Here is a 17,278-nt window from a genome sequence, read left to right on the forward strand (position 1 = left end):
AAGAGATGGAGAGATTGAAGATGTAAGTTAGAGTGTAGGATAGAGCCAGGAAGGTGACCATAGCATTTGGGAGGGAAGAGGGTCCAGGTGGGCGTCTATAGTAGTGGGGTTGAATGAAGGGAATAATGATTGTACCTGTGGACATCGAGGGTTAAGTGGGCAAGGTATCTGTACACCGGTGATCTCCTCTCTATGCACTTTGCAGGTGCAGATGCTACGGAGCTTTGTAAATGGGGGGATCTTCAGTGCCGGTTCACACAGGGGCGACTTGTCAGGCGACCTAGTCGCCTCCCATTCTGTACAATGGAACCGTTCTAATAGGAGCGACGCAAGTCGCTCTGACTTAGAAAAAGGTTCCTGTACTTCTTTTGGGGCGACTTGCATAGAGACTTCTATACAGAAGTCGTTTTGCAAGTCTCCGTGGATGTCGTGTGCAGGTCGCCTCAGTGACACATGCTGTTTTTTGTTAGGTTCCTTGCAGGTGACTGGGTATTCTTTGTAAAGTGAAGCTTTACCTCAATTACTAAGGCTCTGAGCACGCATGCTCAGGGACAGCCACACTAGCCAGCAATTTCAAAAGATGCATGGTATCCCTCATATTTGAGGGAATGGCAATTATAAATGGTTGTGTAATCTTATCAATATATTTACTTACCGTATTTATCGGCGTATAACACGCACTTTTTTCCCCCTTAAAATCAGGTGAAAATCGTGGGTGCGTGTTATACGCCGAACCGCTGCCTCAGAGGGGAAGAAGGGAACAAGTGCCGCCGAAATAGACCAAGCTGAGTGTACTCAGCTAGGCTCTGAGTCCAACCCAGTCCCGCCATAGGCCCGTTGTTGTGTCCATCATAGGAGCCAGGCCAAGGGGTGGGACTGCGAGACAAGCCGAGTACACAGAACATCTGGCTCGGCGGCAATAAGTTAAACCAGTGGTCATCAACCCTGTCCTCTGGGCCCACTAACAGGCCAGGTTTTCTGTATTACCTTGGGTAGATGCAGCCTAGACTACTGCAATCACTGAGCAGCAAATGAAATCACCTGTGATGTATTTCAGTTATCTTGCAAACCTGGCCTGTTACTGGGCCGAGGACAGGGTTGATGACCACTGCTTTAAACGTTCATGCTGCAGATGGACACTTGGGCAAGGCTGTATTGATGGGCATGTAAATGTAAGTTTTTTTTTTTTTTCCTTAAACTTCCTCCTAAACTTGGGGTGTGTGTTATACACCGATAAATACAGTATTTTTCCAGTCACAGTTAGGTGTCCCTAACTGATGTATGGACCTCAAGGTGCCTGAAAAATACAGGATAGGATATTGTAACTTTAAAAATCTACCTTTTTATCAATTACTCCCACTTTGAAAGCCACATCAATGAGAAGAAGAATATTTTTTCGATCAATCTCCAAATCAAACTGTCAGTCTTCTAATGTACCTCTCCCTAATCCTCAGGACTACTCTGAAAACATTGCAGTGTACGCTGTCTTTTCAGGTGGCAATGGGGGTTATTTACTAAAGGCAAATCCACTTTGCACTACTAGTGCACTTGGAAGTGCAGTTGCTGTAGATTCGAGGGGGACATGCAAGGAAAAAAAAAAAAAAACCACAGCATTTTAGCTTACACATGATTGGGTGATAAAAAAAAAAAAAAATCAGCTGTGCTTCCCCCTCAAATTTACAATAACTGCACTTCCAAGTGCAAAGTGGATTTACCTTTCGTAAATAACCTCTAATGTTTCCTATATTGAGTTCCCTCAGGAATATGCAAATTATAGCACCTGGCACCCAGGAACTGCAGTTCCAGGCAGGTGTTTCTTTTACATTTATCCCTGCTGTGGGCAAGCAGCCCATTTAGCCTGAGTTCACACGTATGCGTGCCGCAATGTGAATGTCAATAGCAAGCCTACGTGAACACTTATCTCCGCATGCCACGATAAGCTCTCAGTGTTTCTCAACTTCAGTCCTCAAGGCGCCCCAACAGGTCACGGTTTCAGGCTTGTTATTATTTGGCACAGGTGATTTTATCAGTTTCACCACCTTAGTAATTACCACACCTGTTTGATCTGAGGGAAATCCTGAAAATATGACCTGTTGGGGTGCCTTAAGTTGAGAAACACTGATCACCTGTGCACGCAAAACGCAATGCATGTGGATCACCTCAATGGAAACACATCATATCTAGGCTGTCATGTGAATCTATGCATTTGAAAATACATCCAGAATCGCATGTGTGAGAACCAGGGCTTAGGCTCCATTCACACCTGGGCATTTCAGAATTGCGGCAGAATCAGTGATTGTGCCGCAATCGCAAAACGCCCTACAATTTTCAAAACGCAAGTTCAGTTGGCATCATTTTCAATGGCACCCAAAATGCAATGCGGTTTTTCACATATTGTGAAGCTTGTCATCCAAAAGAAGCTCCTGCTCGTTTTTGGGTAACAAGCTTCACAAGCGATTTGCCACGAGTGACATTCGCAGCAAAATCATACCCCCTTTTAGGTGCCATTGAAGATAATGGCACTTGAATCTGCGTTTTGAGATCCCAAAACGCCCAGGTGTGAACAGGACCTTGTACTGAGTGCTTCCGTGTGAGAGGGTAACCTGAAGGAATCAAACAGAAAGGAGCCGGTGACACCGAAAAATCCTTGAAAAGTTATTTATGGTTACAGCAGAGCGACAATATTGTCACCAATAAATTACACTTCAAGGATTTCAGTGTTGCCAGTGTTCTAGCGATTTGTGCCCACACATGCACACTCCAGCTGACGTAATGTCACCATAGTGCATGCGCACACCGTAGAAGGCTTTTTTCAATGGGAGATACCATCTCACCGACACAATTGAAAGCTATGCAAAGAGTGGGGGGACAAGGTAGTTGTTAGATTGAGCCTTGCTGTTGCAGGGCCAGTTGTGGGTGTGTTTGAAGGATGGGTTTTGTCTGTGTTGAAATCCACCCTTAGACACAGACAAAACCAGCTGTTCAACCCAGCAACACAATGCATAGAGGTTAAAAATATATAAAAAAAAAACCCTTTTGCTTTTAGAACCACTTTAATGTATCCATGTATCCAAGGTTTCTGTGTCCCTCAACATATGATACAAGAAACTGAATAGACCTCTCGGCAGGAGAGAAGAGGTGTCCAAGCTATTAAGACACTAGCCAACACCACACACACACACACACACACACACACACACACACACACCCCCCTGAGGTATGCTGAAGTAGAAGCAGTTATACCAGGCTGGTGAGCATTTTTGTTTGCCAATGTTAACATCTTTCTGTGGACAGCAGTATAATCTTAGTCCAATTTCCTGTCCCTCACAAAAATAGAGCAAGAATAGTGACAGTCAACATCATATGTCTTTTACTCTGTCTAGTCACACTTAAAAACAATGATTGTAAACAATCCAGTTTAAAATAGAAACGAAAGGCAAAACATTGGTGTATAGATATTTAAAAACATTATCAATACTTTTTTTTTTTTTTTTTTTTTACATCCTGCCAGCGCATCACCTCAGTGTGAAAGCCCTCAAGCTTTCACACTGAGACTGCAGGGGAGCTGTTTTTCAGACACTATTTTTGCCCAAAAGCACCTGAAAAGCACCACAGTGTGAAAGGGGTCTTAGTGATCACATTCTCTCTGTTCTCAGCTGCATAAGAATTGGGGGGAGAAAAAGCAAAGGTACACTGATCTTTCCAGTGAAAGGCTGTGCACAGGAGGCGTGTCAGGACAAGTCTGATCATCAGAGCAGGCTGAGTTCCCAGCACAGCTAGAGAACTGTTCTTCCTAGTGTGGCATGTTTTTGTTTTTTTTTTTAAAAAACAAAGCAGAGTGAATGGCAGGAACACCAGGTATTTCACACAAAGGCAGCAATACAAAAACAGGATACTTTGTCATTTAAGTACATGGTACAGCAGACCCATATCAAGAATATAAAACGTTGGGGCAACAAACCCTTTAAAGTGGAACTGAACTCACTCATTCTTGCAATAATGAACCCCCCACCATTTGCCATCTTTGTCCAGGCCTCTTAATTGGGTGGTCAGGGAATGACATCTCATCCCACAGGAGCCTGTCATTCCAGCACAGCCAGAATGTGCCAGGAATGCACATTTCATAGACTGCAAACAGGCCGGTAAGCGATTGGTATTGCAGAAGAGACATAGGGGTTGATTTACTGAAACTGGAGAGTGCAAAAGCCGTACATAGAAACCAATCAGCTTCCAGTTTGTCAAAACTTAATTGAACAAGCTGAAGTTGGAAGCCAATTGGCTACCATACACAGTTGCACTAGGTTTTGCCTTCTCCAGTTTTAGTAAATCAACCCCATGGTAGGTCTCTTCTGCAATAAAGAGATGCATGCTTGCAATTTGTTAGTTTAGTTATGCTTTAAGAATGGAATAGGTAGGCTGTATAGACAAGGCAAGATGTGTTACTGTAAAAATGTGTAAATAAAAATATCTTTTAAGTGTGCGGTCCAGGAAGCTCAAATAAAAACCGCTTATTCTTCATTTAACAGGATGCAGCTTTGCTTTATTAAAAGCACACTTGTTCTTAGAGTTTCATAAAAAACAGATGATCAAGCCTGTTCTTGGGTACACATAGTACACTTGAAAAACAGCTTGCATTGGACAGTGCCCACATCACATTACCCTTGACTTGCATAGAGTAACAAGCATTCTGTTAAAGCAAACCAGAACAAAAAACCAAAAGTGAACACTGCTCTATACAATCCAAATTTAAACTTCCTTCAAAAATGGAAATAAATCCATTTAACGTTCAATGCACTTTTTGCCATAAGCTATAGTAACATCATATAGATGAAATACATAAACTTTATTAGCTAGTGGTCTAAAGGAGAAAAAAAAACCCAAAAAAAGATGTGACAGTAGAACGAAAACATAAAACAGAAAAATAGCAGCTCAATGTAGAAAACACTCCCAGAGCTCCGGTGCTGTTAAGAATACAGCTTGTGCACAGCTGTGGTTGTGAGGGTCATAGTCTTTGTATTCACTGAATACTACAATATATACAGAATGTCCCAAAAGATAAAAGTGAAGAGCAATTCATTTCTGTTGGTCTTTTGGAAGAGGCCTTCTAAACAGGAGTATGTGAGGTTCTATAAAAAGAGAAAAAAAAAAAAAAAAAAAAAAAAAAAAAAGTTTAGCAAAGAAATATTCACTTCTACAAGCTACCATAATGTGACATCACTTCTAAGAATTGACAGACATCCTTTCTGCCCCAGCCGCCACCCTAAAAAACACAGCCCTCTCACACTGGCTACTTGAGTATTACTCTAAAAAAACCCAGTTGCGCAAGACAAACATTACAAAGTATTTAAAATGCTTTATTTTTTTATGCATTCTTATTCTCCAACCTTTACTGTTTTTTGTAGCAGAGCTGCTTTACTTTTGTCCATTGTAAAAGCCAGGGCTAATGGCATGTTTTTTTTCTTGGTCAACATGGGAGTTTTCACATGAGAAAATCAAGATGGCAGTAAGTCATTTGTTTAGGAGGTAAAAGGATATTTTTTTAAATTCAACTTTATTGCAATCACAAGGGGTGAACATGCCCTTTGGGAAGCGATAGTGATCTATTAGATCCCTGAGCCCTCCCTAGGCAGCTGATCTGTGATCAGCTGCTCCCTGACTATACCAGCTAGGGAAACCGGCACCAAACCCATAGTGATGAAATTCATCTCCTCTGCACACAGCCAACCTGACCGCTTACAGCGGTGAAACGGGAGAGTCCCAGAACTTCAGAAGGGTGGGGGCTAGCCCTCCTGAGCACTGTAAAAGTGATCAGGTGGTTGTAAAGCTGCTCAAATCATGGTTACTGAAAAGCCAGTGAGTCTGGGAGGAGAAAAAAAAAAAAAAAAAAAAAAAAAAAAAGGGAAAAAAAGGATACCAGGATCATAGCTGCAGCCATAGTCCTGGTATAACCACTTGCTGCTAAACAGCGCTGATGAGATGGCACTGATCATCAGGGAACGGACACTTAGTTCCCAGATTATCAGTGTAGATGTCCCCTTTCACACTTGCAAGTTACCAGCTCTCTTCACGCTGTGACAGCATGAGGAAAGGAATGCCCAAAACTGGCAAGTGTGCATACATCGTTAGAATGCTGCGATTGGACACAGCTGATCATGTGGTATAGAGTGGTGGTTAGATTGGATCCCCCGTTTACATCGCTCCCAGACTTACTTCTGGGTATCGCACTGTGATTGGCTGGAGCCACGATGGCATCCGATAAGGGCACAGTCTAACTGAAGCAACGGCACATATGGGCCGTTGCTTCAGCGCGCATGTGCTGATGATGTCAGCAAATACAGGGGATATCTGCTAAATCCATGGTATCTACAGGTAAGCCTTATGGGCTTACCTGTAGCAAAAAGTGTGTTGTAAGGGTTTACAACCACTTTGAGGCCTGGCTAGTAGCTCAGGACTTGACATTTTGAGCCCTGATATATGCAAGTATACTAAACAGCGACTCAATTTGGAGATGGAATCTTTATGGTTATATGCTCAGAGTCCAACTGCTTTCTGTTTCCTCCGACGTCTCCAGAAAGAAGTCTTGTTTCTTTGTCTTCAAGAACTGTGTCTTTTGTCTGCCCACATGCTTGTTCAAAAGTTCTAAACTCCTCCCCCATACTTGTACATCATAGCCTGTAAACTGACTTAAAAGTGGTTGTAAAGGCTGAACATTCAGTGTTCAGCTCCCCTCTAATATTTACCCGAGCCCAATCTCGGTCCAGCGATGCGCTCGAGACCGGAGGCTCTCCCTCCTGATTGGCTGAGATGCAGGAGCCATTGGCTCACGCTGCTGTCAATCACAGCCTATTCATATGGGATGGTGATGTAGAATCTGTTGCCTCTTTTTTGTCTGTTCTCAACAATAGGGGTATAGTGCTCACTTATGAGGCCAGTCCGATTCAGATCCACTTTTTAGATCTGACTATTAAAATTGTTGATGGAAGGATTACCACTTCCACCTTCTTTAAATCAACTGACAAGAACAGTTTTATCCCTCTTGATTCCTGTCACCATCGATCTTGGTTGACAGCTGTCCCCAAAGGACAATTTCTGCGATTGAGGCGGAACTGTTCAAGTGTAGATCAATTCTATAAAGAAGCCTCTACTTTGAAATCAAGATTTTTGAGTAAGGGCTACAATTCAACAGTTCTTGACTCTAATTCTAGAAGTAGGAAATAGGGATCGTAAAGATCTACTAGTGGACAAACCTCCCCAGTCTGAGGACAGGGAGGATTTTGGACTTGCCTTCATTACCACCTACTCTAGCCAACATTGGGCTATAAAAAGGATTATAAAAAATGACCGAATCCTTGGACCCTTACTATCAGATAAACCTCGGGTCTCATTTAGGGGAGCCACCAGCTTTAGACATATGCTGGCACCTAATGTTCCAGATCCCCCTGTGCGTTTGAGTTTTTTTGGGGATCTTAAATGATTTTCCCCATGTAGAAGGTGTAAAGTATGTAGGATTAACACTTTGAACGATAGGAGATTGACTGAATTCACCTCAGTCAATACGGGCCAAATATACCCCATCAAATCGTTGATCACATGTACCACCAAATGTGTAGTATACCTTCTAAGGTGCCCTTGCGGGCTTGAATATGTGGGACGCACTACTAGGATGCTGCACGTGAGGTTGGGTGAACACATCACCAACATCAGGCAAGGCTTTGACAAGCATAGTGTTTCCAAGCACTATGACCTTGTTCATAGCCGGGACCCAACTGGTACTACCTTTATTGGCATAGAGAAATATGTCCCCCATTGGCGTGGCAGCAATGGCAAGAGGACTATTTCTAGGTCAGAGACCAATTGGATCTACAAATTAGTCTCTCATGCCCCCGATGGCTTTAATATAGAATGGGACATCAACTGTTTTATTAATAACAGTTGATGTCCCTTTGGCAGTATTTTGTTTTTCCTCAATGAGGAAATTGTTTTTCTAACTGGTTCCTTACCATCTCTTGTATTCTATTTTTTGATGCCTAAGATCAAACTTGCTTTTGATCTTTATTAAATATTATAAGTACATCAAAAATCATATACATGAGGGTGTCCCTGCAATAATCCCCCTCCTCCCCTTCTATTATGAGGGATGGATATCTGTTACTATGTCCTCCCCCATTGGGATGCAGATTTTGTGATACTTATTTTGGGGTGAAATACATTCCCTTCTTTTTTTAATATATAAATAAATTTTCCACATATATTTTAATATTTTCTATTTTAGTTTAGTTATTAATGTGCATAGCATTTATTATGGCATGCATTGGGGCGACATGCCATGGTCTACAAGCTTGCTAGCAAATTTTAAATGATTGTTTGTCATTTTCTTTTTTATGTGTATGTAATTTTGCAAATGTCCACTAGATGGCACTGAGTTGGTTTGTGTGTCTCTATTTCCACATATATTTAGCAAGGGTCCCAGCTGGTTATTATTGGTACTTCGATCGGTCCCATGATATCCCCAGATTGGGATTTGCTAATAAATTAACCAGGATACTCAGCTCGGATCTAACCAGCCAATGGCGCTGTTCCCTGCAGCGCGATTTGGCTATTTAATGCGCATGCGTGATCACGTACCCCTGATGAGGTCAGTTGTGACGAAACGGCCGTAGGGTCACAACGTGGACTTGCACTGCGCATGCGCGATTTTAAACTAAACGGCAGTAGTGTCATTTTGCCGTCTAAAGACGGATTTTTACTGCTACTTTTTACTGCTATTGCTTATTTGCACCTATATGCGACCTATGCAGTGTTTGTGGATGCATTAGGAAGCATTTGTTTTTTTAAATAAAACGTTTTTTGGTCCTCTACACTATTGGAGTCCCCCTCTTCTTTCCTTTATGGTTTTTTCCTGCTGGAGCACTGGCCATTGGGAGTTCCTTTTCCTGGAAGCGAGGATTTGCCCCAGAGTGTCTTCTGCTATCATTGGGAGGCTGATATCGGAGGCGACCAGAGGGACATCATTTGCGGCTCTATAGGATCCCTACATTGACCTGCTATGCCTGTTAAGACCCCCCTGAGTAAAGGGCGGTCACAGGCTTTCTGGTAAGTGGGCAGCACTATTGGAGTGGTCTACGGGACATTTTTTTGCACTATATTTTTTTTTTTTGGATTAATTTTTTATGTTTTTAACATTTTTTTAAAATTTTGTCATTATTGCTTGGACTTTGAGCAAAAAATTTTTTTTGATGGAAGTTTAGTCACTGGTGATATATTGATTGTTCATAATAATTTTTAGATGTTAATTATCACTATTGTTCATCCACTTAGATTTATGTCCAGCGCTACACTGATTTATCTAAAACAGCACATGGTCTTAAAAACAAGCCAACTAATAACTGCTATAAAATCACCCAAAAATATCCATAGCAACACGTTCTACCTCTTGATTTTTTTTTTAGCATGAGATTTGAAACTATTCTCAGCAGCTTTACAACCTTTGTACAGGAAAGTGTGAAATAAACCCCTGTATTGTAAATGGCAGGAAAAAAAAAAAAAAGTTCCCTTTCCACCCCTGTATGTTGAAAGCATATTTTGCATACTATGAAGCGTGTTTTCTGCAGTTGTATAGGTGCAGCTACGCTCTTTAGTAAAAGTATCAATACACTACAGAGGTCTAAGCTTCCCTGGCTTATTAGTACAAGAATCTTTAAAAGACCAGGCAAGATTGTGGTCTTTGTTGCCCAGGTTTCCTTTTCCAAACCTACCTGGTTCATGGATCATGTAATGAACCCAGCCAAGGCTTTGTTGAACACCAAGTCTCCTCCACTCCTCCTCGGACATCAGATGAGTCTTTGGTACCTGCTTTGCCAATTCTTTTGGAAGCATAACATGCCTAGTTAAAGAAAATATAGTGGATTTAAATTCAATCATTTTATACCATGTCTTTAAAGTGAATGTGTGAAGATTAAAGTGCAACTATAGCGAAAATCTGTCCTTAAGCAGGTTTACTTTTAAGGTTCCATTCACACTTGTGTGACTTGTTATGCAACTTTTGACAAAGTTGCATGACAAGTCACGCCCCATATTTTCCAATCATAACCATTCATATATGCAGGACTTAAAGTTGCAGCGACTTCAAAGTAGTTCATGCACCATTTTGCCTGACTTTCATGCAACTTGAGGGACGTAGACTTGAATGTTAACCCTCAGAAGTTGCATGAAAGTCATACAATGCAACAGTTGTCCATTATCACTGGTCAAAGCCGGGTCAGGGGTGGACTTTAAAGAGTCATTTTGCAGTGAATAGGAAAATGGGAGTCCCTAATGAAATACAAAGTTTTATTTATAAAAAAATTTTTAGTCAAAGAAAAGAAAAAAAAAAAAAAAAAAAAAAAAAAAAATTTAAAATACTGAATAGGACATTTGTATTTCTCATTTCAGCCCAATAGTTAGAATTCTGAGCTCAACTGTTACTAGGCCAAGCATTTCTTTTGCCTAAAGTGACTCAGTTCCCATCCTGATGGCCATACATGACAAGAACCTGAACCAATAATGTTAAGCAATCCCTTTGTAATCTACACTATAGAGGAACTAAAAGCGGAAGTTATACATTTTTAACCCCCCCCAAGGTGGGTTATGCCAAACTGCCCTAGTATTAGTAGCAGGCTTACCTGTCATATGGCGTCCTCCAGCGCAGTGCTGGGACCGATCCAGCGGGCCACCGGCACTTCCATCCGGTTCCTGTGCCTTTAGCCACAGGATAGGGCCAGGCCACAATGATGTCACTCCCACGTGGCATGGATCGAGGGGCGCAAATGTTTGCTAAGCTGCGCATGCATGGCTCAGTGAACATGACAGCTGACAGGCAGAAGGATGCATTTATGACAGAAGAGGCCAATAGGGTCCCTTCTGTCAAATACTCTGCCTGTCAGCCATTTGCTTAGACAGCAACTTTACTTCCACTTGAAGGTAGTGGTGTCATGGGAGCACTTGCACATTATTGCAAACTAACCTTTGCCCACCTTCAGCAAGCACAGTTCTGTTCTCTCCATCACCACCATGGAATGCTACCTTAAAAGTAGAAGGGCTAGACCGCTTTTATAGGTCTCAGAGTGCACTTACTTTTGAACTCCTGTGACCCAGAATCAGCTAATAGCGGCCTAAAGCCGCTGTGAGCTGACATCAGAGCCACTCCAGGCTCTGGAAGAGCCCAACCACATTGACAGCTGGCTTTTGGCCAAAAACAGCAGCATTCACCTCCTCACCAGCCTGGCGCATCAGTCATTGCGATCACTGTTTTCAAACTTAGACTGCTTTCACACTGAGGCGCTTTACAGTCGCTACAGCGCTAAAAATAGTGCCTGCATAGCACCTGTAAAGAGCCTATCCTCTCTCACTCCAGTGTGAAAGCCCAAGTGCTTTCACACTGGAGCGGTGCGCTTGCAGGATAGTAAAAAAGTCCTGCAAGTAGCATCTTTGGGGCGCTTCAGGAGCAGTGTATACACTGCCCATTGAAATCAACGGGCAGCTCCGCCAAAGCGCTTCGACAGTGGCACTTTGCGGATGCCATTAACCCCTTTATCAGCCGCTAGCGGGGGTTATAAGCACCGCTAAAATAAGCAGAGCTTTACCGCCAATGCCCCCTGCCCCAGTGTGAAAGTGCCCTTAATATTTTTCCTGCATCTTCTTCACTCAGCCATTGGGAGAGCCAGGGAAGATCTTACGAATGCCGAGTGTACACTGTTCACATGCACTGCAGCCAGTGTAAAAAGCTAGTGAAAGGGCAAGAGGCTTTGGATAAAAACAGTTTACTGGCCATTTTATTTAATCACTTCACCTCTCGTACCTATATAGTATATACCAAAAGCAATTTTTACACTTTGGACTATATAGCAACATTAAGATAAATGTACATACTAGATTTTTTGGCAGTTTAGCCAGAATGATTTTATATGAAATCTATACACAAGAAGAAAAAAAAAAAAAAAAATTAAGTGGAAGTCCAGTCAAAAATGAAAATTTTTCTATGTATGTGTAAAATATTGTTATCTTTGACATTATTCATTTTCTGTATAGCCGATTGTGTCATTTAGAAAGTCTAATCAAAGCTAAACAAACAGCTTCTTCCTGTTCTTCAAGAACAACCTTGCTCATTTCTGAATTAAGCCTCATGCACACGGACATTTTTTACAGCCGCGTTTTTTTGCAGCTTAAAAACGCCTGTCTATGTTAGTCTATGGCTTCATGCCCACCTAGGCGTTTTTGAGCTGCAAATGGCATAGGTGTTTTTAAGCTGTAAAAAAACCCCAGCACCAGTGCATTCCATGGTGCAGCGCTAGAGCTGTAAAAACGCTCAAAAACGCCACGGCGGCGTTATGCATGGGGGTCTCACTTCCTGAAAACGTTGTCCCCTTCTACACGCCCCCACACCTCCTGTCTTCATAGCCTTGTTTTGGATAGAGAGAGATCTATCCCGGGGACATTTGGTTGCTAGGCTGCCTGAGGTCCTTTCCAGGAGCCAGAAAGCAGCGTAGGGTTGAGACTGCTGGCTAATAGTCCAACTAGAAGTAGAAATTCAGCCGGATGGGGAACCAGCTGTGGTCAGAGGTAGAGAGGGAAACTGTCTCCACTAAAGGGACCATCCACTTTGTTACTGGGTTACAATGCAACATGCTGAAGATTTTCTACAGTGTACAACCACATTGTTGTCTGCATGGCACTGTGTGCATGGTGTAGCACACACCAAGCTGAGGGAGCTACATGTGAATAATGAGTTTAAGGCTCTGTTTCCACTAGTGCGACTTGCCATGCAACTTGACAGTCATATGACAAGTCAGAGCCCATTGATTTCAAAGAAAACGTTTCTATCTATGCGACTTTGAAAAGGTGCCTGCACTACTTTGATGCGACTTTGAGCCAGAGCGTAAAATTGGACCAAAGCTACACAGCTTTGGAGTCGCACTAGTGGAAACGTAGCCTAAGGCTAGAGAGCGACTTTGATGCATCTTTACCCTCTGGATAAGTTGCATCAAAGCTTTGCAGGTACCTTTTCAAAGTCGCTATTTTTAAAGTCATAGATGGGAACTGGTGCCATTGAAATCAATGGGCTGTGACTTGTCATGCGATTTTATGTGTCCAAAGTCACACGACAATTCATACTAGTGGAGTCTAGTCTACGTTTCCACTATTGCGACCACAAAGTTGCACGATTTAGAGTGAGACTTTGCACTCTGGATCAAAGTAGTGCAGGCACCTTTTCAAAGTTGCCGATTTCCAAACTTGCATAGATGGGAACAGGAGCCATTGAAATCAATGGGCTGACCTGTCATGCAACTTTATGTGTCCAAAGTCGCATGGCAAATTGCACTAGTGGAAACAGAGCCCTAGTGTGGTTGCCTGTACTATGATCATTGTAGACTGGGAGCCGAGACCCCCAGAGCACTTCCAGCAACACTGACAGTACCCCCCCCCCCCCACACACACACTGAAATACTGTATTATGTGCACCTTCCATACATGTGGATGGGGCTTTTTATTTCTTCATTTTCTCATGTATTAGGATGTACAATGAGAGAACACTGGGCAGGAACCTATGATCAGCTCCTCCCATCCTGTATATGCCCACTGGCTACACAGGAACAGTGTCCCTCCCAGCAAGTGATGTCACTAGCTTTCAGTAACCACACCCACTGGCTGATTTTTGTCTCAGAAGGAAGTAGAATTGAAATCATGTGACAGCACTGGATTCTGCAAAACCAGATTCTCATTTTGAGACAAAAGGCTGAACTTAGCGCACAACCGCTTCAGCCCCGGAAGATTCTACCCCCTTCCTGACCAGAGAACTTTTTTTGGGATTTGGCACTGCATCACTTTAACTGAAAAATTGCGTGGCTGTGCAACGTTACACCAAAACAAAATGGACGTCCTTTTTGCCCACAAATAGAGCTTTCTTTTGGTGGTATTTGATCACCTCTGCAGTTTTAATTTTTAGCGCAAAAAAAAAAAAAAAAAAAAAAAAAAAAAAAAAAAAAGTGCGATAAAAATGCACTGATTACTGTGTAAATAACACTGGCAGGGAAGGGGTTAACCACTTGCCGCCCGCCATATAGCAAAATGACAGCGGTAAAGTGGTTTCAATATCCTGATCGGACGTCATGACATCCAGCAGGATATCAAGCCGCTGCACGCCCCCGGGGGTGCGCACATCACAGCGATCGTTTTTCCGGTCTAATCACAGCTGATCAGTGTAAACAGGAAGAGCTGGTGATCGGCTTTTCCTCACTCGCTCCTGTCAGACACGAGTAGAGGGGAGCCGATCTGCTGCTCTGACAGGGGGGTCTGTGCTGATCAATTATCTCCCCCCCAGCGGATGCACACTGGACCACCAGGGACACCACCACCAGGCATGCCAATCAGTGCCCACAATGGGCATCACTGATTGGCATCCATCAGTACCACCTATCAGTGCCCATCAATGCCGCCTTCTCAGTGGAGGAAAAAAAAAAAAAAAAAATGTACTTATTTACAAAGTTTTGTAACAGAAACAAACAAAACTTTTCTCAAAATTGTCGGTTTTTTGTATTTGTTTAGCAGAAAATAAAAATCCCAGAGGTGATCAAATACCACCAAAAGAAAGCTCGATTTGTGGGAACAAAATGATAAACATTTAGTTTGGGTACAATTAGCATGACTGCGCAATTGTCATTCAAAGTGCGACAGCGCTGAAAGCTGAAAATTGGTCTGGGCAGGAAGGTGTATAAGTGCCCTGTATTGAAGTGGTTACGCGTGTCCTAGGGAGTGATTCTAACTGTGGGGGGATGAGCTACCACTGACATGACAGCGATCACTGCTGCCGATGACAGGGAGAAGTAGGTTCCTGTCATGTCACTAGGCAGAACAGGGGAAATGCCTTGTTTACATAAGTATCTCCACGTTCTGCGGCTCTGTGACACGATTGCGGGACACCAGCGGACATAAAGTCCACAGGACCCGTGGGCAATCACACTGTACTGAGCGCCCGCCAATTAAAGGGGAGGAACAGGTACGCCCATTTGCCCACCGCTGCCATTGTGCTCACGTATAACGTCCTGCAGTGGTCAGCAAGTGGTTAAGGAAAAGCATTCTGGTCCAAGATAATTACCTTGCCAATAAGGTCCCTTCCAAACAGGGTAGACTCTGCCAGAAGCCCACCTGCTTAGCAGGGAATTTGTTCGCTGAATCTTGCTGAGCAGACGGATGCTTATGCAGAGAGGACACAGGCACAGCCCACTCTGCTCTATGGGTGGTCATACAGTGAACGATCCCCAGCCATCCGTTTTTAGCAGATCAGATGGGATGTCAGCAGGTATAAACAAACACATGTACGTTTACACCTGCCCTTCCAAAGAATTGAGGGTACAATCGGGTCCGCATGAACCCCACACCCCTGGTAACATGCCACCCATGCATCCCAGAGTCCTCTTTCCCCATCTATGGGCCTGGGACCAGCATAGTGGGTGCCACCAGGATCGGGGGGGGGGGGGGCACGGAGGGAGCTGAGTGGACTCACATCTGCTCATCTCATCTTCTTGTTGCTGACCCAGAAGCAACATGTTTGACGTCACTTCCGGGTCCCCCTGTCAGCATCATGGCTGGGAGTGAATGTAATGCAACAACATTCAGTGTAGCAGAGGGGGAGGCATCCAGGGTCTTTTAGATCTCAGATGTCCCGTAACGAGAACTGGTCACCAAAAAAGCCATCACATTAGGGGACTGAAAGGCCGCTATGTGATTAAAAAAAAAAAAAAAAAAAAAAAAAAAAAAAAAAATTAAAATTTACGCATGAAAAACATATAGATTGCAATACACATTACATATTCCTGTGCATGCCGCAGTGAGAGCAATATTCCTAGCACCAAACAACCTCTGTAATGCTAAACTGATAACCTACAGGGGGCTTTTAACCCGCTTGACCTCCGGAAGATTTAGTCCCTTCCTGACCAGCCGCCATTGCCTTTAAGGGAAAAACAGCAGTGAAGCCTTGCAGCTTCACATCCGATTCCCTACTGTGCATGCGCAAAGCACATTGCGCTTTCAGAATGGCCTGTCTGTGGGGAAGGAAGAGGAGTGGGCAACGTCTAACAGAGGTGGACAGGCACCTGTCAAAAATCAGGTACTGTGCCCCCCCTAAAGGAGCCAAACGTGACACTGGGGGAGGGGGAAGGTGACATAAGCAGAGCTTTCACTTTTGGGTGGAACTCCTTTAATATGCATTTATATGAAAAAGTTATTTCACATCCAGATTTCTGGCCACACAGGAATGCCAAACCCTTGCAGCCATCTGGGACATTCACATCATGCATCCCAGGATGTTTTGGGGCAATCCAATGGAATGGAGAACGTTGCCCGCACTTACCGTCATTTTCTTTTCCTGGAGGCTCATTAGGTCAGCCTACAAATCCTGAGATGACAGGAGTAGCCCCAGGAAACGCACATTGATTACAGAGTGCCATTGGGGCTGGCTGCCTCTTCCTGCATGGTGCAGCTGGGCCCCCTAATGACACACCACGTTGTATGTCATTGGAGAGCCAGCAAGAGACAGGCAGCTCCTGATGACACTAGACTATGGCAGCACAGGACCTGGGTTATATAGAATCCACTGGGCATGCATGGGTGTTTATGGAGGAGAAGCCAGCAAGGGAAAAGGGGAAAAATAAAAAAAAATAGAGCAGGGGGGTGCGGCTCCCCTTTATGTAGGATTGGATGAGAACTGTGACTTGGCCGCTGTCCACACTCCTATAGCCGGGTGTACCCGCACAGCAGGCCCGGCGGTATTCAGTACAAGGAGGACACAGAAGGAAGTGAGCAGCCCCAGCCCTCCTTACCTGTACTCATACTTCTCATCCGTGTACTTGTCCGAGTAATAAATATTCTTGAACGACATGATTACAGCGGTGCCGCACACCACACGCGTCCCACACAGCACACAATGGCGACCGCTCAACGAAACGGTTTCTCTGCGTAATCACCGCTGAAACTCCGCGATTTGAATTGCGTTACGCCAGCCTCTCATTGGTTCAAAGTCTCGCCTTTCTCAGCCAAAGAGGGCAAGCGTCATGACTCATCCCTACGTCAGCGCACCAGCGTCTAACCAATCGCAGCCCTGTTGCTAAGCCTTCCCGGAAGACAGCCCCGACCATAGGGTAAAACCAGGAGGAGGAGCTATTGGAAGGGAGGGTTTGTTGGGTGACTGCTGGTTTGTCCAAGGATAGATTTGCTGTGGAGAGTTAGTTCTAGATAAGTTAGGGGA

At 43.7% G+C, this 17,278-nt stretch overlaps 1 protein-coding gene across 1 annotated transcript; it reads right to left on the bottom strand.

Annotated features, from left to right (window-relative positions):
• Positions 1 to 4,824: 4,824 nt before the first annotated feature.
• CKS2 (CDC28 protein kinase regulatory subunit 2) lies at positions 4,825 to 17,045 on the bottom strand. Its single transcript, XM_073632951.1, has 3 exons — positions 16,854 to 17,045; positions 9,756 to 9,883; positions 4,825 to 5,126 (listed from the first exon to the last, which is right to left on the bottom strand). Exons 1-3 carry the CDS (start codon positions 16,910 to 16,912, stop codon positions 5,074 to 5,076), a joined length of 240 nt encoding a protein of 79 aa, XP_073489052.1. The 5' UTR covers positions 16,913 to 17,045; the 3' UTR covers positions 4,825 to 5,073.
• Between the last annotated feature and the right edge of the window lie 233 nt (positions 17,046 to 17,278).

Source organism: Aquarana catesbeiana, linkage group LG01 (genome assembly GCF_042186555.1).
Source record: "Aquarana catesbeiana isolate 2022-GZ linkage group LG01, ASM4218655v1, whole genome shotgun sequence".
Classification (NCBI taxonomy): domain Eukaryota; kingdom Metazoa; phylum Chordata; class Amphibia; order Anura; family Ranidae; genus Aquarana; species Aquarana catesbeiana.

Excerpts from the sequence above, each read along its gene's own strand:
- CKS2 (XM_073632951.1), bottom strand. The coding sequence starts at position 16,912 with ATGTCGTTCAAGAATATTTATTACTCGGACAAGTACACGGATGAGAAG. Across the intron at positions 9,884-16,853 it reads GATGAGAAGTATGAGTACAG|GCATGTTATGCTTCCAAAAG; the intron begins GTAAGGAGGGCT and ends TTCTTTAACTAG. Across the intron at positions 5,127-9,755 it reads TTACATGATCCATGAACCAG|AACCTCACATACTCCTGTTT; the intron begins GTAGGTTTGGAA and ends CTCTTTTTATAG.